This window comes from Podarcis bocagei, assembly GCF_964188305.1.
Source record: "Podarcis bocagei genome assembly, chromosome: 6".
Taxonomy (NCBI): Eukaryota; Metazoa; Chordata; class Lepidosauria; order Squamata; family Lacertidae; genus Podarcis; species Podarcis bocagei.
The window spans coordinates 32,397,991-32,424,650 of NC_138130.1; the positions used below are offsets into that span (position 1 = coordinate 32,397,991).

The 26,660-nt window shown below is 42.1% G+C and overlaps 3 protein-coding genes across 6 annotated transcripts in view; 2 read left to right on the plus strand and 1 right to left on the minus strand.

Moving 5' to 3' along the window:
• The window catches only part of MGAT4A (alpha-1,3-mannosyl-glycoprotein 4-beta-N-acetylglucosaminyltransferase A), a 53,525-nt gene extending 43,434 nt beyond the window's left edge, over nucleotides 1–10,091 (plus strand). For 2 of the 3 annotated variants that reach the window (XM_081197579.1, XM_081197578.1), the window contains 3 exons: nucleotides 2,994–3,072; nucleotides 5,211–5,277; nucleotides 6,770–7,127. In XM_081197579.1, coding sequence (XP_081053705.1) covers nucleotides 2,994–3,072; nucleotides 5,211–5,277; nucleotides 6,770–6,912 — 289 coding nt within the window. In that variant the 3' untranslated portion in view covers nucleotides 6,913–7,127. Of the gene's footprint in view, nucleotides 1–2,993; nucleotides 3,073–5,210; nucleotides 5,278–6,769; nucleotides 7,128–8,124 lie in introns of those variants that run through there. The other variant, XM_081197580.1, reaches the window with a different exon arrangement.
• A 2,323-nt stretch (nucleotides 10,092–12,414) lies between these two features.
• UNC50 (unc-50 inner nuclear membrane RNA binding protein) lies at nucleotides 12,415–20,581 on the minus strand. Of its 2 annotated transcripts, none has more exons than XM_081197593.1 (6): nucleotides 20,413–20,581; nucleotides 17,600–17,883; nucleotides 16,520–16,640; nucleotides 15,338–15,477; nucleotides 14,389–14,490; nucleotides 12,415–12,788 (listed from the first exon to the last, which is right to left on the minus strand). In XM_081197593.1, the coding sequence occupies exons 2-6, from the start codon at nucleotides 17,877–17,879 to the stop codon at nucleotides 12,652–12,654; spliced, it is 780 nt and encodes a 259-aa protein (XP_081053719.1). In that variant the 5' UTR covers nucleotides 17,880–17,883; nucleotides 20,413–20,581; the 3' UTR covers nucleotides 12,415–12,651. The 2 variants fall into 2 exon arrangements, with proteins under 2 accessions (XP_081053719.1, XP_081053718.1); XM_081197592.1 differs by lacking the exon at nucleotides 20,413–20,581 and adding an exon at nucleotides 20,226–20,406.
• Nucleotides 20,582–20,683: 102 nt separating this feature from the next.
• Nucleotides 20,684–25,536, plus strand: COA5 (cytochrome c oxidase assembly factor 5). The gene is made up of 3 exons (XM_081197594.1): nucleotides 20,684–20,939; nucleotides 21,794–21,877; nucleotides 24,487–25,536. Exons 1-3 carry the CDS (start codon nucleotides 20,838–20,840, stop codon nucleotides 24,526–24,528), a joined length of 228 nt encoding a protein of 75 aa, XP_081053720.1. The 5' UTR covers nucleotides 20,684–20,837; the 3' UTR covers nucleotides 24,529–25,536.
• Nucleotides 25,537–26,660: the final 1,124 nt, after the last annotated feature.

Genomic DNA, 26,660 nt, shown 5'->3' on the forward strand with positions numbered 1-26,660 from the left:
AGATGTAAGTTGTAAGATCATCTAGCTTTACCAACACCCCTAAACTGAATGTTATCTTTTTGAAAATGGAAACTCGTAATGTCACACTGACATCCATATTAGATAATAGGCAAGGTTATTTTCAGTTTTATTTGTCTTTCTTTGATCTCTACTGCAGAGAGAACATAGCAAAATGGTGTTCAGAACACTAAATATTACATTTTCAAATCCTACATCAAGTGGCTTCAATTATTACTGATGTTAAAAATTAACAATGAGAGGCATAGCACAGATTCAATAATTTTCTCTCCTGGTTTCAACAAAAAGGGAACATTATTTCAAATAAAGGAAGATCAGTTTTATATTCTGTTTGAACAATTGGGTTAGAAACCACAGATTTCATGAATTAGTCATTTTTACACAACCATTAAAAACTCAGTTGTAAATGTCTGTCTCCAGGAGATTGTTACTGATTTGTTTCATGTTGACAATGAAACTATTAGCTGAAATACTGAAAAATAAGCTCATTTTTTTACAGCTGCCATCTTGAAATAGGAATATTTGTAACACAAGATGCTCCTTAAAATAGGAGATGTTATGTCCTATTGTATATTTTACAAATTTGTCTTGATAACGTTAATGTGTGCAGCAATCAGTTTTGCCGAGGCAAATGTCTTATTAGGACCAGGGAACCTTTTCATATGTACATGTGTATCATACGTTGTAAGGAATGTTACCTGAACTCTTAAAGGTTTTACTGACATTTCTGTGGAGGTTCAAATGGTTGAAAGGGGTGGCTAAGGACCTTCTTCACCTTTATGTTCCTCAAGCAACAGTAAAGTTTGTCATGGTGTCTTGTACAAAAATAGCATTTCCATTCAAGTTAAGTCTTCTGTTTCATTCAACTCACAGGGGCTTTTTCTACATTGAAGAGATCTTGCTGCATGGATTCAAAGATATGTACAATATAAAGATGGAGCTGCTTCCCTTAACTTAAAGTTCAATCCAGTTCTGAAGTAATATTTTGTGTGAAGATTGCTTACAGTATATTAAACAAGGCAGCAAGTGACAGATTTACAGCAACATGTTGTTGTGTATCCTGATGCCAATTAATCTGTGCTTGTGTTCTCATCGTCCGTGTGTAGGAATTGAGTCAGCTTTAATTCAACTCTTTTGGACAATTTATATATGTAATTGTATTCAGCCATTCAGGTTTCAGATGAATTTCTATCTACATCTATTTTTTGGCCATCTGCTTGGGAAATACTACTTTACTACTGCTTTGAATTTTAAGATAAGGGAAGCAGCTGCATATATGTAGATGGAAAGCACTGTAATTTGAAGCTGTGGAACAGAGTATTTCTTTGAAATAGAAGCTGCTTATGTAAAATGAATAAAATTAGAAGAATTAACTTTGTATGGAGATGTTTCCTGATAAGACACAAACGGAATAATCCTATGACTATTTACCTGGAAGTTAACATGTATAAATTGAGACTTTCTCTCAGATAAGTGTGCAATAAGATTGCAGGAACTTCATTTCACTATTGGTCAAATGAATGGTTACGGGGTGGGTGGGGGGAGCAAGGAACAGAATTGCTTACATACATTGGACTTTACTTTCTGCTATCATGCTGTAATGTGTAAGGATTTATAACTGTATAGGCAGTCCTCTTTTTTATAGCTTGCAAGTAACAGAAATAAGTGAAAGTGATTTATATTTAGGGGTTCTTTTGGTCAGCTTTTCTCATGATTTACTTGAAATCTGCCCAAACAATTGTGCCCTTTGGATCGCCTGCCCAGAGTCCTCCTGTAGCTGTAGCTTGTTGGGCTCTTCCCAAAGCATCACCCCCCCATGTTCCTGCCTAGGACCTCACACTTCCCTCTAGATAGGATGTCTAGTTTGCTTTTAAGTCAAGTAGCTCGTCCTTTCCCCTTTGAGGAAATATTCACAATTTTCATGTCACTGTCTGTGCATGCCAAAATAGCACTCCTGACAAAAGATCTAGATTTGTTTAAAGCAGGGGTAGCTCACCAGTGGCTTACAGGTGTTGTTGGACCAACTCCTATCCGTATCTATTCACCATGCTGGCTGGACTAATGGGAGTTGATAGTCTTAACAACAAATTCAGGGGGCAAGGTTACCCATTCATGGTTTGAAATTACTGAATTGATTTGGGGGTTGTAATATAAACATACTTCTTATTTAAACATACAGTGGTATGTCGGGTTAAGAACTTAATTAGTTCTGGAGATCCGTTCTTAACCTGAAACTGTTCTTAACCTGAGGTACCACTTTAACTAGTGGGGCCTCCTGCTGCCGCTGCGCGATTTCTGTTCTCATCCTGAAGCAAAGTTCTTAACCCAAGGTACTATTTCTGGGTTAGTGAAGTCTGTAACCTGAAGTGTCTGTAACCTGAAGCGCCTGTAATCCGAGGTACCACTGTAGTTGAATTCCTTCTAGGCATCCTTACACCGATAGTGGTTAAGAACATACAAATCTCATTTGACAATTTTAGTCCATTATGATTCCTTTGACAGCTGTGTACAATCACCAGGGGCAGTATTCAACTATCATATATCATCAGTGCAAGGATTTCTGCCTTGGTAATGAGACTTCCCCCCGTCCTTCTCCTGGATGCACTCCAGCTATCCCCAAATCTGCTTGAGAGTGTTGGAGGAACCCCTAGAACAGATTGAGGGAGCATGTAGGGGGAGGAGAGGTGGAAAACCTTCCATTGCACAAGCAGAAATACTTGCACCGATGGAGCATTGCTTGTGGAGCATTATAACACAATGTTACAAGCTTTCAACGTGTTTTCGTTAAATCTTTTGGGTGTCACTGGCAGCAGTCTTTTCCATACTTACCAGGGAGTAAACCCCTTTGAACACATTAACTTCTAAGTAAACAGGATTTTGCAGGGTTTCGGTCTTTTAGGTGGCCTTTATATGCTTCCATACTTCTCATTAGCCATGACTGATCATCTTGGGCTTCTTAATCTTCGCATTTATAGATTCCTGTTCCATAGCGGCAACCCAGAACATCCAGGAGATATATTCGTCAACACAACAGTGGAAGTGTTGCCTTTTAAGGTATGAAGACAGAGAAGTCTGCCCCCCCTCCTTTGTATTTATCTTAAGGGTAAAAATGAGTATCTTTCATATATGACACTTCTATTGATGTAGGAGAATGTGGGTTTTCTCCCTCCCCAATGATAGAACTATTAATCCCACCAAATCTTATCTCAAAAAACTGGAATAATAATAATAATAATAATAATGTTTTATTTATACCCCGCCCTTCCCGTTTCAGAAAACCGGGCTCAGGGAGGCTAACAACAAATTTAAAACACTTAATTGATGCAACAAAAAACAGCATAAAATACAGTAAAAACGTGAATAACAATAAATTCAGAATTCAAAATCAATTTAGGGGGAAATAAGGAATGTATATTTCCAGAAGGCTGAGATTCATGATCTAAGTATAACCTAGAAAAATTGCTGGTAAACAAGAGTTGCCACTACCCACTGAATGCAGAATTGTAGGACTTGGTTTAGCATTTATAGAACTTAGCTTGTGAAATTGACTCCAGTGGCCTTATCGGCCTCAGGATGCTTGGGAGGTGATAACAAAGGCCATACAACAGTTGTGGTACAATTAGGGCTAAGAAGAAAGGGCGACAATTCTATTAGTAGCGTCCTCTCCTTGTGTTCCCCCCTAAATCTGATTGAGGGGTTCTTCCAATTATCTGGAGCTAGGGTTGCCATAGCTTGCAGAGCAAAAAAGAGGACAGCCTGAGCCGCTGCCAGCCTGAGCTGGGGAAGAGGTGTGCACGCTTGGGCTGGCAGCAGCCATGGCATGCAGAGCAGCCTGCGCCACCCTCCAAATAAAAACAACTCCCCGCAAACCCAGACATTTGCTTTAATGTGTAAAAATCCCCCTGGATGGGCATGTTGGCCCCCAAAAGAGGACATGTCTGGGATTTCCTGGATGTATGGCAACCCTATTTGGAGCAGAGTTGGGGGCATGCAGTGAACAGAAAGAGAATGGAAGTTCCATTGTGCATCCAGACACTAACCAAAGGAAGGAACATAGTAAGTAGCATAGGTGCCTGGTATAAAAATATGAAGAGACTTAAATTACCTTCTGACTTGCTATTATGATACCGTCATTGAGGGGACAGGGCAGGAGATAAGGACCTGCTATTTGGGCTCAGCATGTCTCCTTCTGGCATAACTGGGTCTAGGAGCCACCTTGCGTGGGGTTGCCATTGACATTAAGTGCAAGGCAATATAAGGCAAGCAGGATAATGATGGGAGAGAACATTTGTGTGTAGCAACCTGTTCTACAGCTTTTGGGCTGTGCATTTCATAACGTGTTCTACAGTATGCTTAGCTATACCTCACAAAGTCAATTATAGTTCACTTGCAGAATGCTGCTCCCTTTGCATTTGCACAAAAAGTAAAAATTCATTTCTTTCTCTTTTTTAATGACTCTGTTTGGGGGGACTTCTAATCATGATTTGCGTACAGAACAAAGGGACCCATTTCCTGCTGTAATATAGAGTTATCGACTGATCAGCTTATTTCTGTGACATCTTTACATGTTCAGTCATATGTGCTTTTCTGCCCTTGTTCTCAATGAATTGTTTTTTTAAAAAATCATGAAAAATTGGCACTTAAATTGTATACATTTTGAGGCATATTTCCCATAAATGTGTGTTGTGTACGTTTAAGTCCTAAAACATGCTTCTGTATGCTTTTCTATGCATTCTCCCCTAGAATATTCAGAGTAGAATTCAACATCGTGTTATGAGATAACATTTCATCTGCGTAAGCATTGCAGCTTGCCAGACAGAATGCCCTCCTCTCCTTCCCCTACATGCTGTACTGAGGGTTCTCCTGACCCCCTCTCAAGCCAATTTCAGACTGTGGGGGAAACCCCATTGTGCAGGGCTGCTTCCACTGACCAGGCTTGTTAGGTGAATCCTGCCCTCATTTTCCCCATAAAATAAGCATTTTTACTTGCAGTTTTTAATCTGAATGTCATTGCAAAATCCAGAGAAGTGTGTTTGATCCTTAGACTGTTGTCCCATCGGTGAATGAGGCCAGAAACTGTGAAATTGGGTTGGTTCCTTTTTTAAAATGAAGACCAAAATTCTTCTCTATCACTTATGTATCACTACATTGGCATATAACTAATACTTCAATTTTTTTATCTCGCTTTTCAGAGTGAAGAGTTGGTATTAAGCAAAGAAACCAAAGAGAAACGATTGGATGATGGGTATTTCAGAATAGGTAAAACTGTGTAAAAGGAAGAAAAAAGAAATGTTTTACAAAAATAATCATCAACAAAACTGTTTTGTAACTGAGGTCCCATCTGCACCATACATTTAGAGCAGTTTCATACCACTTTAAACAGCCATGGCTTTCCCCAAAGAATTATAGAAACTGTTAGTTATTAGAAGACTTCTGTTCCCCTCACAGAACTACAATTTTCAGAGTTCCCTGGGAATAGGGATTGGTCATAACACCACTCCAGGAATTGTAGCTCAACACGTGTAACAAGCTACAATTCCCAGAATTCTTTGGGGGAAGCTATCACTGTAGATGGGGCCTAAGGCAACTTGTCTTATGGCCTGGTCCTATCTGCCAAAGCCCTACAGAAGTTTGGGTGATGGCAGCAGAAGCCAAACTCAGATCAGATAGTTGAGCAGCGATTCACTTTTTGGTGTTACCAAGTGTAGGAGAAGGTACCCTGTAGCATCCAACAACTGCAAGGGATGAAGGAAATTCTTGATTGTCCTCCTATATTGTTAAAATAAACTCTGGATCGCTAAAGTAAAATATCATAGCACCAGTTCTATATTTTTGCAGGCTGACTATGGTGCTGCTTTTAGTTGAAACAGAGATAATTTATGATATGAACAGAATGATGAGATCATAGAATCATAGAATCCTAGAGTTGGAAGAGACCACAAGGGCCATCGAGTCCAACCCCCTGCCAAGCAGGAAACACCATCAGAGCACTCCTGACATATGGTTGTCAAGCCTCTGCTTAAAGACCTCCAAAGAAGGAGACTCCAGCACACTCCTTGGCAGCAAATTCCACTGTCGAACAGCTCTTACTGTCATGAAGTTCTTCCTAATGTTTAGGTGGAATCTTCTTTCTTTTAGTTCGGATCCATTGCTCCGTGTCCGCTTCTCTGGAGCAGCAGAAAACAACCTTTCTCCCTATGTGACATCCTTTTATATATTTGAACATGGCTATCATATCACCCCTTAACCTCCTCTTCTCCAGGCTAAACATGCCCAGCTCCCTTAGCCGTTCCTCATAAGGCATCGTTTCCAGGCCTTTGACCATTTTGGTTGCCCTCCTCTGGACATGGTGGTAACCCTTTATCTAGAAGTTTCAATTGAGAGCTGTGATTTTAAAAATATGTAAGCGGGGATATTTATTTATTTTGCACGCAAATCTCAGTCCCAAATAAAGAATATATTTGGATGAATGTTGAAAGTGATATGTAGGGTTTGGGGTGTTGTTTTTTAATGTGATTTATGAACCATTGAAGCATTGTTCAAACTGAGGCACAAAAATCCTGTTTTTGTCAAAAAGTAGATCTCTGACTGCTTCCACAAACACTACCTTTTCCTGTGTTGCCTTGGGGACTGCCACAGTTGTGAACCCATTTCAAAACTAAATACAGTAGACTTACATATAACATGTTCTTATGTGATGGCTTGTATTGGTTGAACGTTTTCATTTAGAATGCCCTTTTGCTTTCTGAAGGTAAATTTGAAAATGGAATGGCAGAGGGAACAGTTGATCCCAGTCTAAATCCAATTGCAGCTGTCCGGCTTCTAGTAATACAGAACTCATCTGTCTGGGCAATTCTAAATGAGGTAAGATTTCAACAGAAATGCCTTGTATGACCAGAAAACCAACCTTCAAACCACTTCAGGTTTAAGTCTCTCTTTAAAATAAGTGTTTTGTGACATTCCGAGTCTGTGGGACTATTGTGATAAACCTCTCAATGCTGGCATTTTGCAGACAGATTTTAGTCAATTGATGTGGCTTCCAGATACAGGTGATACACACTGCAGTTGTGTGAAATGCTGATGCCACAAGCTGACGTGTGTGTGTGTGTGTGTGTGTGTGTGCATGCTGCTTTGAGAACACTTAGGCATTTGCCTTGCTGAAGCACCCTATGACAGGGGTCAGCAAACTTTTTCAGCAGGGGGCCGGTCCACTGTCACTCAGACCTTGTGGGGGGCAGGACTATATTTTTGGGGTGGGGGTGGGGGAATGAACGAATTCCTATGCCCCACAAATAACCCAGAGATGCATTTTAAATAAAAGCACACATTCTACTCATGTAAAAACATGCTGATTCCCAGACTGTCCACTGGCTGGATTTAGAAGGCGATTGGGCCACATCCGGCCCCCGGGCCTTAGTTTGCCTACCCGTGCCCTATGGCATCCTAATGCTAATAAGTATTTTTTGAATGTTGGGTTTGAACCAAAGGTGCTCTTCTCTTCATATCCAACCCAGAAGAGGTGTCTGCTAGCAGATGGCAGGGTTTGTGATCCCCCCTTCCCTGCACCACCTCCCATGCTGTTCCAGATAATTCCCAAATCCTAGGAAGTACTTTTGGAAGGGATTCAAAAAACAAACATTTTTCTGTTAGGTGCTGGAAGTTCTGCTCAGCTTCCCTATTATCACATTCAGTTTGAAAAGCGTTTTAGGAGTCTGCTTTGTCAGCTGTATCTCTCTGTGTGGAAAGCAACAGTTTAGATCAGCTGGGATGTTTCACGGTTGTGGAACAAGACTTTGTTATGACAAAGGGCAGCTTCACAATGAAAGATAGACCTCCAGGGTTTCCACAGCAAACCGACTGGTTTATATTTAACATTGAAAAGGCACTCTTGTGTCAAAACACATGCATGCAGTATATGCACACCCAGAAGTCATGTTTAGCCTCTGCTGTCAAGTAGCTTGTAGACAATGTGGTTGAGTCACACCGGGGGTGGGGGTGGGGGTGGGGGGTGGGATTACAGGGAACTGTCTTTTGCTGTAATGTGTGGTGGTCTTTTTCATAAACAGGTGTATATTTTACCAGCTGCTTTTCAACTCTGCATTGCAGATTCATATTAAAAAGCTTCCCAACTGATCAATCAAGAGGAACAAAAGAGATCTCCATCTTTTGAAGACTTTTCTACAAAATCCACCCCCCCAATTGCAGAGTGAAGTCACTGAGCATGCACCTTATTTCCAACTCTGACTTCTCAGTGAAACTACCTCTTCTGAAATCTACTGTAGTTGAGAAGATAAGACTCAGCAAGAAAGATTTATTACAATCTAGAAACTGACCGGTATTATTTATCTTGGATCCATGAGTTCCTTCATGACTCTGCTGCCTAAGGATCACAGTATCCCTGATCCAAGTGATAGGGATACGCTACATGGAAGTTGTACATATTGTTACATTCCTCGAAGATGAAAAAAATATAAATACATTTTATGAAGGGGGTACTTTTTGGAGGTCCATTTATTTTGCTAATTCAAGCCCTCTTTTATAGATGATCAGGGATATATATTCAAAAGCATTAGGGGGATTTAATTTATTAAAATGATTTGAAAAGTACATATTTTTATGCAGGTAATATAACTCGATGCAGTTTTTTTTTTTTTTTAAACGGATGATCTTACTTCTTGGGTTAACACTACATTTTGCTTTGGTGATGAAGTGACCATATTTTGTAATATACTGCCATGGTTAGGAGTGTTAAATGGGAGTTTAAAAATGAAGCACTTTTGTACCATACTAAGAACGCAACTTTAAAAAGTTATCCTGCACAAAAGTAAATGTGATTTTGCAGAGGACAACTTCCCCTATGGCTTATGCCCAAAATCTAGGAGATGTTGTTCAAAGGCATAACATGCAAGGACTTTGAATAGCATTACTTTCTAATGCTCACAGTCCACAATATGTAATCGTAGAAAGCATGTTGAGGAGTTTTGTACTTCAGTATGGTGTGCGAATCTGAAGTTTGATTCATCCTCTCCCATTAAAGGGAAATTTTGATAATGGATTATTCCTTTTTAAACCTTTGTACAATCTTCCGAAACACAGCCAATTTATTCATTTGGATAGAAAAGCACTCCGATGTTTCCGCATTTACATTTTTGTTTTTGCTTCACATTCTGTTTTGTATGATCTCTGCGCATTCTTATGGAATGACTTAAACTTACCGTTTTATTAGGGATAATAGTGGAAATAGATACACAGTAACCTCAGCTGAGCTTTTTTAAAAATGTGATTTGTCTGTCTTTACTTTCAAGTGTGAAAAGTGATTTCCCCCCCCCTTTAAGAGGGCCCAGCTCCCGCTAAAACCATTGCACTCCAGCTGACTGAAGCAAGGGACTTTGTGTGATTCTAGATGCTTGTTGTCTTTTGTACTTCAAGGAAAAGAAGAGGAGATCCTTGCTTGGTCAGTAGCCTTGAAGAGAGGCAATTCTAGCACTTTGTGCTCTGCAGCACAGTAAACACGCAATAGTATGTAATAATAGTTTGTAAAGAACTCTCTTAACCCTAGCCAAGATATGAGAAGCTAAGTTGTTTTGTTTTTTTACCTCAACTGCACACCTGTCACTCATGCAGGTAAACAGAAGTTTACTTAAGTGGTGGTAGTTTGTTTCATGAGCTGAATCTTAAGATAATTCTGCATCTTGGATGCCAGCTTTGCCAAAAAAGAACTGTCTGCCTTCTCTCAAGGGTGAAAACGATTTGTAAAATTTATGCGAATAGTGTCTGCAAATAGGTGTCTGCCCACCTCCCCCCCTTTTTTCTAAAAAGTGTCATAATAATATACATTTTTAAATCAAGTTTCAAATTGTTCAAGATGTTTCCACAATAGAGGAGGGTCCCCCCCCATTTTTTTTTTCTTGGTTGAATCTGTCCTATATTTATAGACTAGGTTTGCTGAGCCTCTTTCCTTCTCCATTTGGCTGGGAAGAGAAGTATGCGCTTACGATTTTATCTTGTTTTACTACTTTGTGTGTTGCCCAAAGAATGACTGTTATTGGGCATCTAATAAAAATAGTTTAAAATTTTTTAAAAAGAGGCTCTCAGCCACTATGCTACACAAGCTATCTTCAAACATCACCTTCCATGAGATCACTGGGTGGCCTTAGGCAAGCCACAATTTCTGTCTTAGCTCCCCATCTGAAATACAGGTATAATGAGACTGCAGGGTGGTTCTAAAGATTTATGAGGCCGTGCAAGGCACATAAAAACCCAAAGTGCTACATAAATGCTAAGTATTTACAATTGTCATTAGGAAAAGTTGACTGCTGTCTGTGGTGCCAAACTTGCATTGAAATTAGTGTTCGCACAACAGCTATAGGAGCAAGTATTTATGCATTTAGAACCAGTGCTTGATGATTTGGTAACGCCACTGGCCTACTCGAAGGTAGGGTGGGTGGGTGGGGGGGTACGAGAAATTCCAAATTTCAAAGCCAACTTTGTATGTGTTTTGCATGGGGGATAATATGCAGACCTGTATCTCTGATCTGATTTGCTCTGAACAAGCTTTGTGACAGCCCTGGTCTTCCACTTAGCATAGCAAGGCATGGGGGCTACAGCTCCTCATTAAAGTTTGGCAGTATTGCTCCCAAGCTTGTATGCCTAAAAGGTTTGTAAAAATGTGTCAAGTTGGTGGTATGAATTAAGGGGTTGTTTGATCTTTTGCTACATAGTATTACTAAATCCCAGAGTCCATCAATCAACACCCCCCCTTCTAAATTCATTCAGTTTGTGGCAACTACCCTTCTAATGCCCTGATTTTTGTCCGCCAAGTCATCAAATTATTGCCTGGAAACCAAAGTGTTGTTTTCCTGCTTTTACCTAGCAGTCCAACTGGGCTTACCACCCCCCCCCCCAGCAAATGCAACCTAATCTTCCACAGTATATTGAACATGTTGATTCTGGTGTGGGTGGGAGAGAGAACACAAATCAGCCAAAAGCAGGGGGCGTAATACAGAGATCGTGTGGCGAAGCAACCACCAAAAGTCTCCCCTTACTCATTGGAAATAAGAAAAAAAATCCTGTCCTGCAAACGTAAGTTAACTTAATCCAAAACTTCTTTATATCTCTGGCCATTCTACAAAGATGACAAGCCTTTCAAATTAAGTCACATTCCCTGAAGATCAGATTTGTGCGTCACTTGTATTATGGTGTAGCTATTTGCTAAGGTTTTAATATACTATTGTGAATGTTTATAAGCCTTAAAAATAGCTGAGTAGGATGACAGCCAGCAGGTTTGATTTCTTGCTTTTATTAGACTTTGCTAGGAATGATTACAATTTTGGTAAGTGAATGATGTCAGTAGTAATTAGTTCACCAAGGGAGAAATGATGCCCCAACTCCTTATTCCCAGTCCGCTGTGTGGTTGCCAATTTCTGTTTCTGTGCTCGTGGAACCTGCAACTTTGGCCCTACAGCCAGCCATGTTTCCATTAACCATTGACAGTACTTGCAGTACAATTTATTTTTTTGAGCTAGGTTTTGGTTTTGTTAATCTTGCTGCTATATTTGAAAACCTAACTGGGTCATGTTAACCGTGCCTTTCATCAATGTTCTATGTGCCACAGCTGCCCATGTAATATTTGAAATAAATATTTTGAAAAAGCGTTATTGAATTCTTAACCTAGTGAAAATATGGAACTCTGTACAGAACAGCTTTCGGATTGGAGTTTGTTTTTTTTAAAATTGATATACCACTTTACCATTTGGGTTCTCTCTAAACCCTCTTTTCCCAAGGCTACTTTAGAAAGGTGCATACCAGGGGTGGGGAACATGTAGCCTGAAGCCCAAATTCTGTCCAACTGCAGGTACAATGGTACCTTGGTACTCAAACAATTTGGCTCCTGAACAAATCGGCTCCCGAACACCACAAACCCGGAATTAAGTGTTCCAGTTTGTGAAAGTTTTTCGGAAGCCGAACGTCCGACATGGCTTCCACTTGAGTGCAGCCAATCGGAAGCCACGCTTTGGTTTCTGAACATTTTGGAAGTTAAATGGAATTCCGGAATGGATTCCGTTCAACTTCCAAGGTACAACTGTACTTTGAAAACTGTTTACTACTTTGCCATCTACACAGAAGTAAGCCTACTGAATCCAACTGGGTTTACTCCCAGGTAAAGGGATAGAACAGTAGCCAAAGAAAGTACTTCCACTAGCACAAGGAACTACCTCCCTCACTTTCCATGACTGCTTATATATGTTTTCAGGAGAGAGGGGAAGTTCAATTGTGCAAGCAGGAAATTGTTGAGCTAGCAGAAGTACTGTAGGAAACTGTGCTTTTTAATACTCATATTTGTTAACAAAGCTGTTTATAAATAGCAAAGTCAATGCCTTTTCAATGTTGCACACAGTTCTTAAAAAATATTTATTACAGTAATGTACAACTTTTCCATTAGGAAGGGACTGCAAGAGAATACAGAATCACTATAAGTCTGCAGTTGTAAATACATTTTTTAAAAACCAAAACTTTGTACACACTGATCTACAGTGAAGAATAAGTTATTTACAGTAATTTACAGGAGCATCTCACCTTTGCTGACAGTGGTACAAGAGGCAAGAACAAGCAATCCATTATAAAGGCTGCAGTTTATTTCACTCTGTACGTATAGAAAACACAAAGCATTTTTGTGAAATTCCATCCCATCGCTAATGAAACCACATAGAGCAGGATGAGAAGTGCAAACGGGTAGAGAAGGATGACTGTGTTCTTCAGGAACGGCAAAGCTGAAAGTAGGAGAGAGTTTCAAGAGTGAGAAAGCATGCAATTTTCTGAAGGTGCCAATGGCAAGGAACATCACAATCATCTTAATATTGACAGTCCTCAACAAAAAATTCATGCCTAAAATAACTACTGTTTCTAGTAAACGCATGCCCCTCCCATCCTTTACAGAAAAGAAAAACTTGAATCAGGTGGCTAAGATGTGGCCTTCCCTGATGTCACTGAATTATTAACTCCCAGCATCCCCAGGCAGCATAGGCAGAGGATGAAAAGAGCTGTAGTCCTGCAAGATATAATAGGGCTACCAGATGTCCCCGTTTCCCGGGGACAGTCCCTGGATTTGCAAATAAGTCCCTGGACAAATTCCATCTCCGGAATGTCCCCGGATTTCATCAATTGTCCCCAGGAAACACAGCAGCAGCAGTCTCAGCAGCCCGGAGCAGTTGGCTCTGGCTGGCTTCAGGAGCTGCTCGGAAGTCCCCCTATGATGGTGGTGCAGGGGCTCTAAGATGCAGCTTCCGGGCTGCCTCCACCTTCTCTGACCCCAGCAACTAAGCTGTGAAGGGAGGCTTCATGCTGCCTATCAGAGCAGCCTCCCAACTCCTATTTGCATGCAAGCAGGAGGGAGGTGGGGATCTCCCAGCTGTGAAGGGAGGCTTCAAGCTGCCTATCAGTGCTTGCGTGCAAGCAGGAATGGGGCTGCTCCGATGGGAAAGGAGGCATTGTGCTGCCCGAGCCTCATTACCACCCAGGCTCATGGAGAAAGGAGATAGAAGCTTCAGAGGAAGGGGAAACATGGTGGCTGAGGTCAAGGCGGTGGCCACCCCTCTGCCACTGCCACTGCCATTGCTGCAGCATCAGCGTCCCGAACGTGTAGCATTTATTTATTTTATTTAAAGTGTCCCCGGATTCATTGAAAAAAATCTGGTAAGGCACGGCCACATGTCCTCCCGCCATTCTTAAACTTCGTCTCTTTGGAATCTGGCATGTTCATAAATATATAACCCAAAGGATTGCACAACTGGCCCTGTGGCGCTTCGACCTTGTTTCTTGAGCAACATCAACTACCTCCCAACCATACTGCATCACAAACCCATGTTTAAAATTGAGTGAAAGTCCAGAATTTCACTGTCTGTTGCCCAACTGATACTGTCAACTCTATTCTAGGCAGCAATAGCAAACTCGCTCTCCCCATATGGGTTCTGCACCATGCACACGAAAAACAGGGTAGAGAAAGGCAGGTTTGTAGAATGCAAAAAATACTAAGGAAATCCCCTAAGGGGGAAACTCTACACACACACACACACACCCCCCCACAAATAAACACACAGAAGTCTGACTTCACACATTCTCACCCACAGGGACAAAAGCATGCATAGCTGTAAGCCAGTATAGCTTCTGTTGGCTCCACATTTGCAAGCGCAGTACTTTCACATTTCAAGTAACGATGCTGTGCAAAGCTTGTAGAGTTGCTGTCAGAGTGAGCCCTCCCCTGATGCTTATCATAAAGTTTACTCATACTGAAACAGGGATTTAGCAAAAAAGGACTGGGAAGAAGGCACTATTCTTGTTGCTTAACTAGGTTGCAAAGGCTTTGATACTTACCACTGTACCCTAGAAATGTCACGTAGATGTAATAACCAATTGCAGTCAGCCAGAAAGTATTCCCAACGAAATAGCCAATAAACGAATTCAATAAAATTACGTCTGCAAGAGAGAAAACCAAAGTTTCTTAACCCAGTGAACTTCTGCTCACTGAAGGTCCCAAAAAGGGCGCTGTGCACCATTGGGGTGTTGCCTCCAGTAGGATACAGAAACAGACTGGAGCTCACTGTGGAAAAGCCACTATGGAACACTTTAGAGAAGGTCCATGGAGCTCTTCAGCTGCTGGCTGATCCAAAGCGAGCTGCTGGCCATGTCCTTTGACAGGCTAACCTTGCGTGAAGCCCCCTCCAAACTCACATAAGCAGGGCCTAAGCACTTGTCTGCCTGCCCTCAGAGGAGGCAACTGTGAACACACCAAAAGGGTCAGGTCAAAGAGCAACTGCCTCAGCCAGAAACATCATGTCTCCCCATTTCTCCCAGACCAGCACTAAGCATGGTTGTGAGGGAACCCAATCCAGAAGACTCCTCAGGGGGGAAAAAGCCTGGTTGAGGTACTAAACCGTGGCATGAAGCAGTGCCAGGTTTGCAGACTCTTACTGTCAGAAAAGAATACCCCCCCCCCAACTAGCCTAGGAAATAGGGGAAGGAAAGGGAGGGAGAAACCAGAAACTGGGGGGTGGGGCGCAAAACTTCTTTGAAAAAGAAACAAGAGACAGTGACTAGTCAGAAACAGATCCCAGCCCATAGACAACCTCTTGGTCTGGAAGGTAGGGAGTTTCTCCTCCTCCTCCAGAAAAAAATTGCAGGATTTTGCCTCTCTGATCCTGCAGGAGCCACCATTGCTATAGGGCGTGGTGCCCCCCAGGATCCTCCAGCTGAATTACAGTGTCAGCACAAAGCAAGAGAAGGCAAAAAATGCTTCAAGTCAGGGAAGGGAAGGTTTACTTACAATGGATGAAGAACAGCTGTATGAAATGTAAGATGACGAGAAGTGGATAAAAAGCATTCAAATGAACATCAAAGGCATATCCCCACTCTACGTCACAGTCTCTGTTCGGGTGCTTTGTCAAGTACTTATTGGAGATGAACCTTGGGGAGGGGGAGAGAATTTGGAACAGACATGTTAAAAAATAGTATGCAAACTTTGACAATTTCAACTTTTTGGTGAAATTACAGCCTAGAAAAATCAATCCTTGCTATTTTCCATTTCTCATATTCTGAAGAACACAAATGCATTTATGGACTTACAGGGCTCTGGTAAGGATTACTGAAAAAACTACAACATAGGAAATATTTTTGATTCCCTAGAAGCCAGCTAAACAAATCTACATGTCAGTAAGAAGACTGCGGAAAGGTTATTCCCCTATCCTGTAACTGATGCAATATGGCCTTCTATATACTAACTCTGAATATACTGTCCTAGTAATTCTGTACAGTGGTGCCTCGCAAGACGAAATTAATCTGCTCCGCGAGTCTCTTCGTCTTGCGGTTTTTTCGTCTTGCGAAGCACGGCTATTAGCGGCTTAGCGGCTATTAACGGCTTAGCGGCTATTAATGGCTTAGCGGCTTTAAGAAAAATGAAACAAACTCGCAAGAACTCGCAAGACGTTTCATCTTGCGAAGCAAGCCCATAGGGAACTTCGTCTTGCGGAACAACTCAAAAAACGCAAAACCCTTTCGTCTAGTGAGTTTTTCGTCTTGCGAGGCATTCGTCTTGCGGGGCACCACTGTAGTCCTAGTCCCTTGCACATTTTCTCTCTCGCTGCAATGCACAAATATTCTAAAGATAAAACTGATTAACATGGCAGCCAATTTAACAGCTGAAGTGAGTAGTTTTCCATCTACATGGCTACCTTCAGAAACATACCCTTATATTTAAGTACATAACAGCCCAGAATTACTTATACATTAAATATTTTCTTTTTGCCAGATTTTGAACTGAAACCTTCTGCTGGAACAGCACTGTACATCTAGCCCAGAGATGAGAAATGTGTCTACTTAAACTCTTCTTCCTTACAAGTAGACAAACTTAGGACTGTAGCTGAAGGTTCCAGCAATCATATTCTATACAGCAAGATTCAAACTTCTCAAAAAACCACCCAACTCTACTCAGGTTGTTTTAAAGACTTACCACATGAAAGTTGCAATTAGAAGGCCAACTCCTACGCAGTCTATAAAGATGACCCAGAGCAGCAGCTTTATCATTTCAACAAAGCCCAAGCCCAACACAAAGCCAAATCCTATAGTGGATACTGAAGGAGGAAGACGAACAGCAGAGACAGAGGATTAACTCTTGACACGCAAGTAGGTTGAAACAATACCCATTTGCTCTCAGAATTTCTTTCACTTAATTTTACTGGAAAAGTACTTGTAGCATGTTTAGTGCTGTGCTGTTTAAGGCTTATAGCATAAAATTGTTGGGTATATGCATACAACTAGGATTTGCAAGAGTAAAATGTGTGGGCTGTACTACATGTACACAAATAAAGCAAGAAATGGGCAACTGTGTGATCTCTGGCACATGTTTGTGTAGGATGTGGGACATCAACACAAATAAAGTTAAACCTTTCTGTTCATAAAAAAGCCAATCACGCATTGTTGCACAGTGCAGAAATAAACAAATCCACAATGTAAGTTCTCAGATGGCAGAATTTCTGCCTGCCTCTTAATTTTGCCAGGGTAATTGGATTTTTATCACTTAGGGCAGACACAGGCAAACTCGGCCCTCCAGATGTTTTGGGACTACAACTCCTATCATCCCTAGCTAACAGGACCAGTGGTCAGAGATGATGCGAGTTGTAGTCCCAAAACATCTGGAGGGCCAAGTCTGCCTATGCCTGACTTGGGGCTTGTCATTCTTTGTCACATGCCAGGGATCACAGAACTGAGAATTTTAAAACCATGCAATGCACAGAACAGATTGGCTGTGGACTGCAGGATGAAGTAACTGAAGCCAAAATGTGAGGGAATCTTTATCAGTGTGGATGTGGCAGATATTGCAATCATAGTTTATTCACTGCTTATTGTTTTCATGGATGAGGCGCAAGAGGGAATGTGTAGGAACACATGTTCCCAACGGAATGAAATTATATAAGCATGGGTTTTACACAGAAAAAGCTACAGCAGTACAAATGATGCATTTTTCTGGAGCAAGCCCAGCTCTGGTCAACTATTCCCTGTATGGTATTCAATAAATTTCTCAGGCACTCACCACATAGCCAGATACTCAGCAACACAAGGAAAGCTGGGTCATCTCTTGCCCACTGGTCTTTTGTTTGTTTCCTGTAATGGAAGTTCCTGTACACTTTCTGTGGTGAAGTGAATAGATACAGCATCTGCCACAGAGCAAACTCAAAGTCCATATGCCGAAAGTGAAGGAGTCTCCTCAAGTATTTGTAGCGCTTGAACCCTGCAGTGTGCCTGGCTGCCTCCCTAGAGTTTAAAGAGCCGTTGTCATGATCTAGGGAATTAAGAGACGTGGTAGGCAACATCTTGCTGAAAAGGAAAGAAAACAGACCAATGGATTTTAAAAAACAAACAAAACAAAGGTGCAAGTTATCACATTTAGGTTACAATCCTTAAACACACATATCTCAGAGTGAACACCAAGGAACAAATTGGGGATTGCTGCCAAATAAACATAGAGAATTTTGCCAATGGAGGTCTTTTGAAGCTCAACTGCAGACATGCTCCCTTAGAATCTAGTGGATCTTACTGCCCTCTGAGCAGGCTTAGAATGACACGCCCTTGTCACATGACCTCACTTTGTTCTTTACCCTACCTGAAAACAATGCAATGTAACTGTGATGGCAATGTCTTAACAGTGGACACAGCTCATATCAAGTTCAAGATCTCTCAGTAACTGCACAAACTTGGGCACCTGCAATCTCCTTTGCTCTTTTAGAAGTGCAAGGACATGGATGCAATCATAACCATATTCCTTCCTTCCTTAGTCCCAGAGGGCTTCGCGAGCACATAATTCAACACTTGGCAACTGGATAAAGCTCAACCCTACTCTTTTCTACCCACAATAGACTAAAAGTCTGTTCAAAATAGAGGAGGAATCAATGTAGCTAGCTATGGTGGTATAGCAGTGGATGAAGAAAGTTGGCAGAAGCAAGCAGAAGGAAATGAAGCAGGTGAGCAGAGCTGGGATGAGCAACTGCCCTTCAATAATCTGTACAACTACTAAAGAGCTTGCTTTCAAGTAATGCTGCAATCACAGAACAACCATTGGCACCAACTGGACATCCAAGTAGATATACTTAATATCACAGACTGTTTTCTTAAATCCACTTTGTCCTGTTGCCATTGTTAACAGCTTATTGCAACCCTGACTCTGTGGCTGTTACATACATGCAAGCAGCAGGGCTGTCAGGGCAGGACTTCAGGGCAGATGTTCAGGACTTCATCCAGCAGAGTGAGCCAGAGAGCCTCCAAATGCATCAGGGCTGGCTTATCACATTTTGAAATATATGATACAGTACACACTATCATTTAAAGATAACCTTTTTCCTTTGTGGAAGTCCTGACTATTCTCCTTTTAGGCTTTCCCCTCCATTAAATGCTCTTCCATACAAATAAATTCCTTCCACACACAAAAACTGGGGGAGTCTAGTCTTTCTTCCCACCATCTAGGCCTAGCTCAGATGCAGCAAGAACCCCACAGCTCATTGTTGCAGCCACAAGCCTTAGTCTTGTACACTCCCACTTGACCTTTGCCTATGATTAGAGATGTATTTTTCTGGTACCAAACACATTTTCCATCTCACTGAAAATGAGGCCTAAGCAAGAACCAGATCCTGCACCATGACTTCATGAAGCACTCCTAAAAGCTTCGCGACCAAACTTTACAAGTTTGTTAACAAAGGGTTAAAAATCAGTCTCCGTCATATGCATTTCTCAAATGCCAAGCAACTCTGGTGCGTAAGAATTTAAAATGAACAAGGATGAAAGTTCCAGCATCACGCGGACAAGAAAAAAAGCAAACAAGCAACAAGCTAGCTACTATTCCGCCCCCCCCATGACTTACAATACAACAGGCATGTCCAACTCCCAAGAGACTGTGATCTACTCCCAGAATAAAAAAAACCTGGCAGTGATCAACCCATTGCCATTGGAGGGAGGAGGAGTGTGCATGCGTAGGGTGGGTGGATTGCCCAGAGTTGTTGAGCTTTTTAAGGGGATGATTACAAAGAGGTTTTTTTTAGCTCTCCCCCCCCCATAACCTTTTGTGCTTGATAAGGATCCCACAATCTACCAGGAACAGCCGGGGATCTACTGGTAGATCGTGATCTACTGGTTGGACATCCCTGCAATACAAGATTCCCAAATGGCCAGTTAGGGCTGGGAATGGAGAAAGCACAGTGGACATGGATGTGGAAGGAAAGCCAGTCAGTCAAGGAGACTGGACAGGTAATAAAAGGCAGAGAACGAACATTTGCAAAGGTGGTGGTGAAGGAGGAGGATGAGGATTATTTATTATTTACACCCCGCCCATCTGGCTGGATACAGAACAGAAATAGCTAAGAAAAGACATAACAGCCCGTATTTTGAGAATATGCCACCCAGCCAGCTGACTGGGTGCGGTTTGTTTAGAGTGGATAAAGTCAGGGAAAAGGCAGCTGGTCACTTTTAGCAAAAACCCAAGGAGTTTCAAGCACCCCGCCCCACCCCACCTGGTGTGTCAGTGGCTGAGTGGGTATGGATAATTTCACACGGGCTCGACACGGGTGTAGGGGGTGCGTGTGGATGCGGGGAGCAGGTGCTGCTGAGGGAGGGGCCAGAAGGAGGACGCGGAACCTGAGCGTTCCAGAACCGCGAGCGAGAGAACTCACGGAACGTTCCGCGGCCGCTTCCGCCCCGCGCAGAACTGCGGCTCCCGGCCCCGACGTCCTGCGTCCCTCAGGCGACGGCGCTTCGGGGGGGGGGAGCGGAAGGCAGAGGGGCGCGCGCCTCTCCTCCCCACCCTCCAACAGGAGCTCGCCTTCTGCCGCCTATCAGCCGCCGCCGCTGCCAACTCACAGCAGCTGATCTGCGTGTTTTCCTCAGTAACTTCCGGCAAAAGGGACCCTCCCCAAGGCGCAGGCGCGCCGAGGTGTATGACGGGTAGGCCCCGCCCAAAACGGATGGTGGAGAGGACGACGGTTAGACGTCGGTTGCGCACACAGAGCTTTAATACAAAAAGTGTAGACCATCCCCTCACTTTACATTCTATTAAATGTACTTGCTCTATGTTAAAAAAAATGGCTCCTCGGAGGGGAAACAGGAAGTGACGTATGGTTCCCTGCGACCTTTCAGTAACTCCCTGCGCAGGTGAGAAGGGTCGGCCAAGATGGCGGCCGCCATCGCTGGTGGGGCTGCGGTGGGCAGCGGCTGGGGCTGCTGAAGGCGCCGCCGGTCGTGAGACAACACCGAGAAGCGGCGCCAGGTGGAAACCGGCCGCCACGATGCCCAAGTACTACGAGGATAAAGAGAAGGATTTCCGCGCCTGCGCAGGGGTGCGCGAGGACCTGAGGGCTTGCCTGCTGGAGAGCGACTGTGTCATCCAGGTACATACCCTCCCACATTTCTCCGATGAAATTAGGGACACCTTGGTCCATAATATAAATAAATAAATAAATTTATTATTTATACCCCGCTTATCTAACTGGGTTGCCCCAGCCACTCTGTGCAGCTATATAAAAACACCACGACTTAAAATGTCTTCTAAAGGCTGTGTAATTATTTATCTCCTTGGCTTTTGGGTTGTATAACTGCAGGGCTTTTTTTCAGAGCGGGAACTCACCAGAATTGAGTTCTGGCACCTCTCAGATGGACACCGTTGACATTATAAGAGAACAAGGGAGGTATTCATTGTGAGTTCCGGCATTCCCTTTTCCCAAAAAGAAAGAAAGAAAGAAAGCACTGCATAGCTCCATACTCTCCAACATTTCTCTGATTGAAATAGGGCCATCCTAAGGAAAAGTGGGACGTTTTGGGATCGAATCAAAAACCAGGAATGCATTGTAAATCTAGGACTGTCCCTGCAAAATAGGGGCACTTGGAGGGTCTGTGGGTAGAGAATGGCTTCAGAGACTGGCATACCGTTAATTCAGATGAGATTGAGAAAATTGGGTGTAAAACTCTTGTCGCCAGGGGGAAATTCCCCATTTCTTGCTGGTTTTCAATGTGCTGTGAAGAAGACCTTTTCGTTCCACAAGATTTCATTTGGGTCTTGCTGAGCCCTACCTAGTTGCTTTTAAACACATTTTCCTGCTGTAGTCTCTTGTGTTCTTTTAAATTGTTTGTTACTATTGTTTTTATTCAGGTTGCAACTTGCCTTGGGAAGATTTTATTTTTGATACAACTTGTGTGCCTGCTGAATAAATATGCTGGCTGCTCACTTTAATATCTTTTATGACAGGAAGGGAAAGGGCCCAAACTGTGCTTGAAGGAAGGCCATTGCAAAGGATTACTAGTTTCATTTTTTGAATGCAAAAGATCATTGGTGAGTAGGTGAATTGTACTGCAGATTGTGTTCACGTTAAAAAATATGTACCATAGTATGTTGCATATAAGACACAACTGAAAGATTTTTAATTGTTACGGGTTTGTTGGGGGCCAAATTCCCCTAAATTCCTGGGTGTCAGATCCCCCCCATAATTTCTGGATGTAATAGAAGTTGGAATTAATCAGAGTTTGGTTAAACTTTGCCGAAAACAGAAGCCCTGTGGATTTAGTTATGCTAATAAGCCAAGCCAGCTCTGCAGAGCTAACTGGATGGGCCATGAGCAGGAGGCAAAGGCTGGTGTTGGCCCATCAAGAAAACCATCAGAGGCAAGACAGCCAGGCAAGGGTATTGGGACCCCTTCTCTGCTGGGTGCTAATGGGTAGAGGCAAAAGCCAGGTTTAGGGTTTCAATTTTGAATGACTAGGCTGTGGGGGAGGTCCTTGGAGTTTTGCTTCTCCATGTGAGCTGGGAATATGACAGGCTGTAAGAGACACAGAGGATGGCTTTTGCTCACCTTTGAATCCAGTGCTGCCCTTAAGGGGGAAGCCAGGCCCTCATAGGATGTGAGTGCTCTGCATTCATTTCATCTAGGTGCAAGTTGTATATATGTGCAAATAAAACCATATATTTTAAAAAAGCAGACTCTCTGTTATGCCTCATTGTCCCAAAAGGGAAAGCAGACCCAGGTAAGCGCACCTGCAGCCCCTGGAATATTGCACCACTTGTGGAGATTGGGGTGGTGCTGTAACAATATCAATGGTGTTACAAATTTGTTATTGCTTGCAAGTGTTGCTTTTGTTTTATTTACAGTAGCATTGCTGTTCCACCGATCATGAAAGGTAACAGTTAAAATAAAAGCCATGGGATATTTAGTGTGCCAGTTTAGGTAAATATTAGGTTAAAATATACAGAAATGTATTGAGAAAAGTTAACCATATTTTAAAATAAATAAAAGAAGCATGATGTCCTGGCCCTCATTGCCAAAAGAAGAATATGAACTCCCAGTTCGGTTTCTGCCAAAGATTTTAACACATGAATCAAAATGGTACATAGGTAAGGCACAGGTTTAGGTGCAACAGGTACATAAGAGGTATAGACACATGGTAACGCTCAAGTTAAGACATTGATCCAACAACCAACATGCCCCCTGTATCTTCTTTTTGAAGAGCAGGGCAGGGACAGCTCTTAGTGTAGCAGCCAGCCAGAGTCCAGAGATTGGGCAAGCATCCAGGCACTCTTTTGAATGGGTTGGGTGTGCAATATTTGTTTGCATAGGTGCTGGCATTTCCATGTCCTTGAAGACAGGGTTGGCGTTGGTGTCAGCTCAGCATCCAATTTACTCTCAGTCATCTGCCTAGGAGGTGGCAGCTCTACACTGACCACTTAGTAACTTTTTATACTATAAGCCAAAACATTCTTGTAGTAGCTTGAACTTCTTGCCTGGCTGCCTGGGCTCATAATCCAATGATGTAAATCATTTCATTGCACTGCATTTGGAATGTCTTAATTGGAGGCTAGTTCAACACCATAGGAATTGATCTGCACTGTCTGTCAAGTCTCTATGCTATAAAAAAATTACCCAGAGTTTTGAAGCTAGGTGTTGTCAGTATGTTGAAGACAATCAGCTGTTTATTTATTTCAGCGTCCATGAGTGGTAGTCTTGGCCCTAAATTCAGCAGTGTCTGGATACTATGGGATAGTGGGTGAGGTTAAACAAATGTAAGTTAAATCCAGACAAGGTGGGGGTGATGCTGGTGGGCAAACCCAATGCTTTTGGGAGACTTGGTATTTATATCTTCTTTGAGTACACACTGCACTGAAGCCTCTTCAGAGCCTTAGAGTTCTGGAAAAACAGGTAGTGTCAGTGACAAGGTGTGCCTTTTATCAAGTGCATCTGTTGTGCAGCTGACCCATTTTAGAGCAGGGAAACCTCACCATGCTAACTTGTGCTTTCATAAGTTTGAGGATTGACTGCTGTGAATGTTTTAATATGGCACTTCACTTGAAGATTGTTTGAAAACTGCAACTGATGCATATTGCCACAGCCTGTTGTTATCTGATGGATATGTGGGGACGGGTATGAACATATCCAGTACGCACTGCTGTTTTTGTAAGACTACCAGCATGAAACAACAGACGTTATATATACCTCCTCTCTCTATAATCCCCCTTTCCAGTTAAGCTCTTTTTATCAGCACCTGCTTTCTTCATCTTCATTAAATGTGGTAAAATTATCAACAGCTAGGGATCCTCATAGTGTAGTTACCTCAATTGCAGTGACTTTCTGAGGCTGGTGAGACTAGTTCCTACTTTCCTTATGGCCTGATGGCATGATGGTTGTCCAATGGAAATCCCTATTTATTATTTTTCTTTTTTACTGCTGAGCTTATTGTTTTCATTGTGTTCATTTTATTTGGCGTGTTTATTTAATCGCATTTTTATGTTAAATCTGGGAATGATGGGATATAACAATTTAAAATAAACTAAGGGTCATAACTTTTTAATGGTTCTGTCTCTTGTATCTTTTTATAAGGCACCATTAAAACTGGTAGTTGTAGTATTAGAGTGTTAAGGGTTGTAATATAAAACTTGTTTTTTCTTAAAAGCTGGATAACAGAGCAAGATTCAGAGGAAGAAAGGGATACTGAAGACTCTCCATTACGAAGCAGCAAGCAGGGGCAATCTTGGATGCACTGACACCTTGAGATTAAAGACTGGAATGAAGAAATTACCTTCTGCATTTCCCTAAACTCTGTTTCACTTCTATGGAAATTATTTGTGTTCTAAGTACTGAATGCCTGAAGCTGCTAAATGCTAGAACTACTACAGTGAAAATAAAATCTGGCCATTTGTGGTGATCACATTTTAAATGAAATGTATTGCATCTTCATAAGCACTTTAGAGTCCTTCACCTGAAATGCTTCATTTTGGTATTACTTCCTCTTGGGGTGCAATGGTTGGATAAGTTTTGTCTCCCAAGTTATAAAGTATTTTTTGTACTAGCCTTTCTTTTTGGTATTCTGCAGTGATACAGAGGTTGTCAGCTAGCTTCACATAAGGGATAGGTATTCTGATCTAGGAAGAGATATCTAGGTGTGGAACCAGTGTCATAACCATGCTGCAATGCTGCCTCTGAAAACAGTTTGGAAACTTCAACTGGTGCAGAATTCAGCAGCCAGTTTGCTCACTGGGGCAACACGGTTTGAGCATATAATACGAATCCTGGCACAACAAATTTATTTCCGGGCCCAATCCAAAGTGCTGGTTTTGACCTATAAAACCTTAAACAACTCAGGACCCCCAATTGTCTCAAGGACTGCCACTCCCTATATGAACCTACCAGACCCTGCAATCCTCATCTGAGGCCCTGCATGTCTCGCTTCCATGAGAGGTCTAAAGGGTAGCAAAACGAGAACAGGCCTTTTCTGCAGTGCCTCCCCATTTGTTGAATGCTTTCCCCAGGGTGGCGAAAATATTCCTCTTCACCAAGGCCTTTGACTGTTTAAACAGTCTATGGCCTTTTAAATGTGTTGGGGTGGTTATTGGGGTTTTAATTTTTGTTACTATGTTTTGTGTTTTTATACTGTAAATGGCCCTGTGATCTTTGGATGAAGGGTGGTGTATAAATTTAATAAATAATGATTATGCTCAACCAAGCCAAGTCCTGTGGAACTAGCTGTATCTCTGCAGATGGGGATGTGCATTTGCATGCAGACTCCTAGAAATAATACTACCAGAGAAACTGCCAAGATTTGGATGTGAACTGTTATGACTATGTAGTCCAATTTGATTTCTGCCTCAGAGTATAGAAGTAACTGCAAGCTTGCACATTCCAGATATCAACTGGTATTATTCTACTGGCAATAGTTTCAGAACTAGGACATTTTGATATTGCTTTTTAAATTTTCCCTTTCCGGCAAGCATGCTTCCATTATGTATTGGAATTGAAGATCACAATTCTTTTACTATCTGTCTTGAACACAGTTACTGTGTTCAGTAAAGAACTCCCAACATCATTCTTGGTACCTTGATGGCTAACAAGTTTGTGGTGACATGAGCTTTATTTTAAAAATGTGTGTCCAGGGTGACCTACGAAAACATTAAAATGATAAAAGGTGCATGAACATTGTGTTCAGCAAGCTTTCTAACAAAAATACTCTTGTAAAAATAAATAAAAATGCTGAGCAGAGCAATTCTAAATGGGATCAAGAACAACTTTCACTGACTTACATCTGCCATATGAAACCTTAAGATGTGGAAATGAATATGAGTTCCCCACTTACCACACATTGGGAAGCAAGCCTGGTTTTTTAAAGGTAGGTACAGGTGTGTGTATTTCATTTAATGCAATGGTCTCTTACATTTACATTAGAAAAAGGCAAAGGTGCATGCTCAGTTAATGTGCTTTTTTTGGAAGTACATTTGTTTATTAACACACACCCCATTTCACACATGCACACCCCAAAGTTTTCATTCTGCCTCTGCCCGGATGCTCAATATCTCTGAAGTGCAAAGTGCTAACTTGAATAAAGTACCTCATTATCTGCGAGGGGGGGTGCGTCTGAGAACTCTTGCATGGATGCCGTCTAGACCTGGCAATTTGTCCGATGGTAATTCGTCTCTTAAACCTAAATTTTTACCTGCCATCTCCACTTATCTGCCTTGTTAGAACCGTGACAGACGTGAGTCACTTTACGCATTCTATTTCCTCCCAGATTCACTGATCCAATTTTCTTTTCCTCCTCTCCCTATTACGGTGTCAGAGGGAGAACAAGGTAGC

What these genes read in the sequence shown, in the direction of transcription:
- COA5 (XM_081197594.1), top strand. Translation starts at nt 20,838, where the DNA reads ATGCCCAAGTACTACGAGGATAAAGAGAAGGATTTCCGCGCCTGCGCA. An exon ending in AGAGCGACTGTGTCATCCAG is followed by an intron (nt 20,940 to 21,793) that starts GTACATACCCTC and finishes CTTTTATGACAG; the next exon opens with GAAGGGAAAGGGCCCAAACT. An exon ending in TTGAATGCAAAAGATCATTG is followed by an intron (nt 21,878 to 24,486) that starts GTGAGTAGGTGA and finishes TTTTCTTAAAAG; the next exon opens with CTGGATAACAGAGCAAGATT.
- UNC50 (XM_081197593.1), bottom strand. Translation starts at nt 17,879, where the DNA reads ATGTTGCCTACCACGTCTCTTAATTCCCTAGATCATGACAACGGCTCT. An exon ending in GCTGAGTATCTGGCTATGTG is followed by an intron (nt 16,641 to 17,599) that starts GTGAGTGCCTGA and finishes TTCCTCCTTCAG; the next exon opens with TATCCACTATAGGATTTGGC. An exon ending in GACATTTCTAGGGTACAGTG is followed by an intron (nt 12,789 to 14,388) that starts GTAAGTATCAAA and finishes TCCTACTTTCAG; the next exon opens with CTTTGCCGTTCCTGAAGAAC.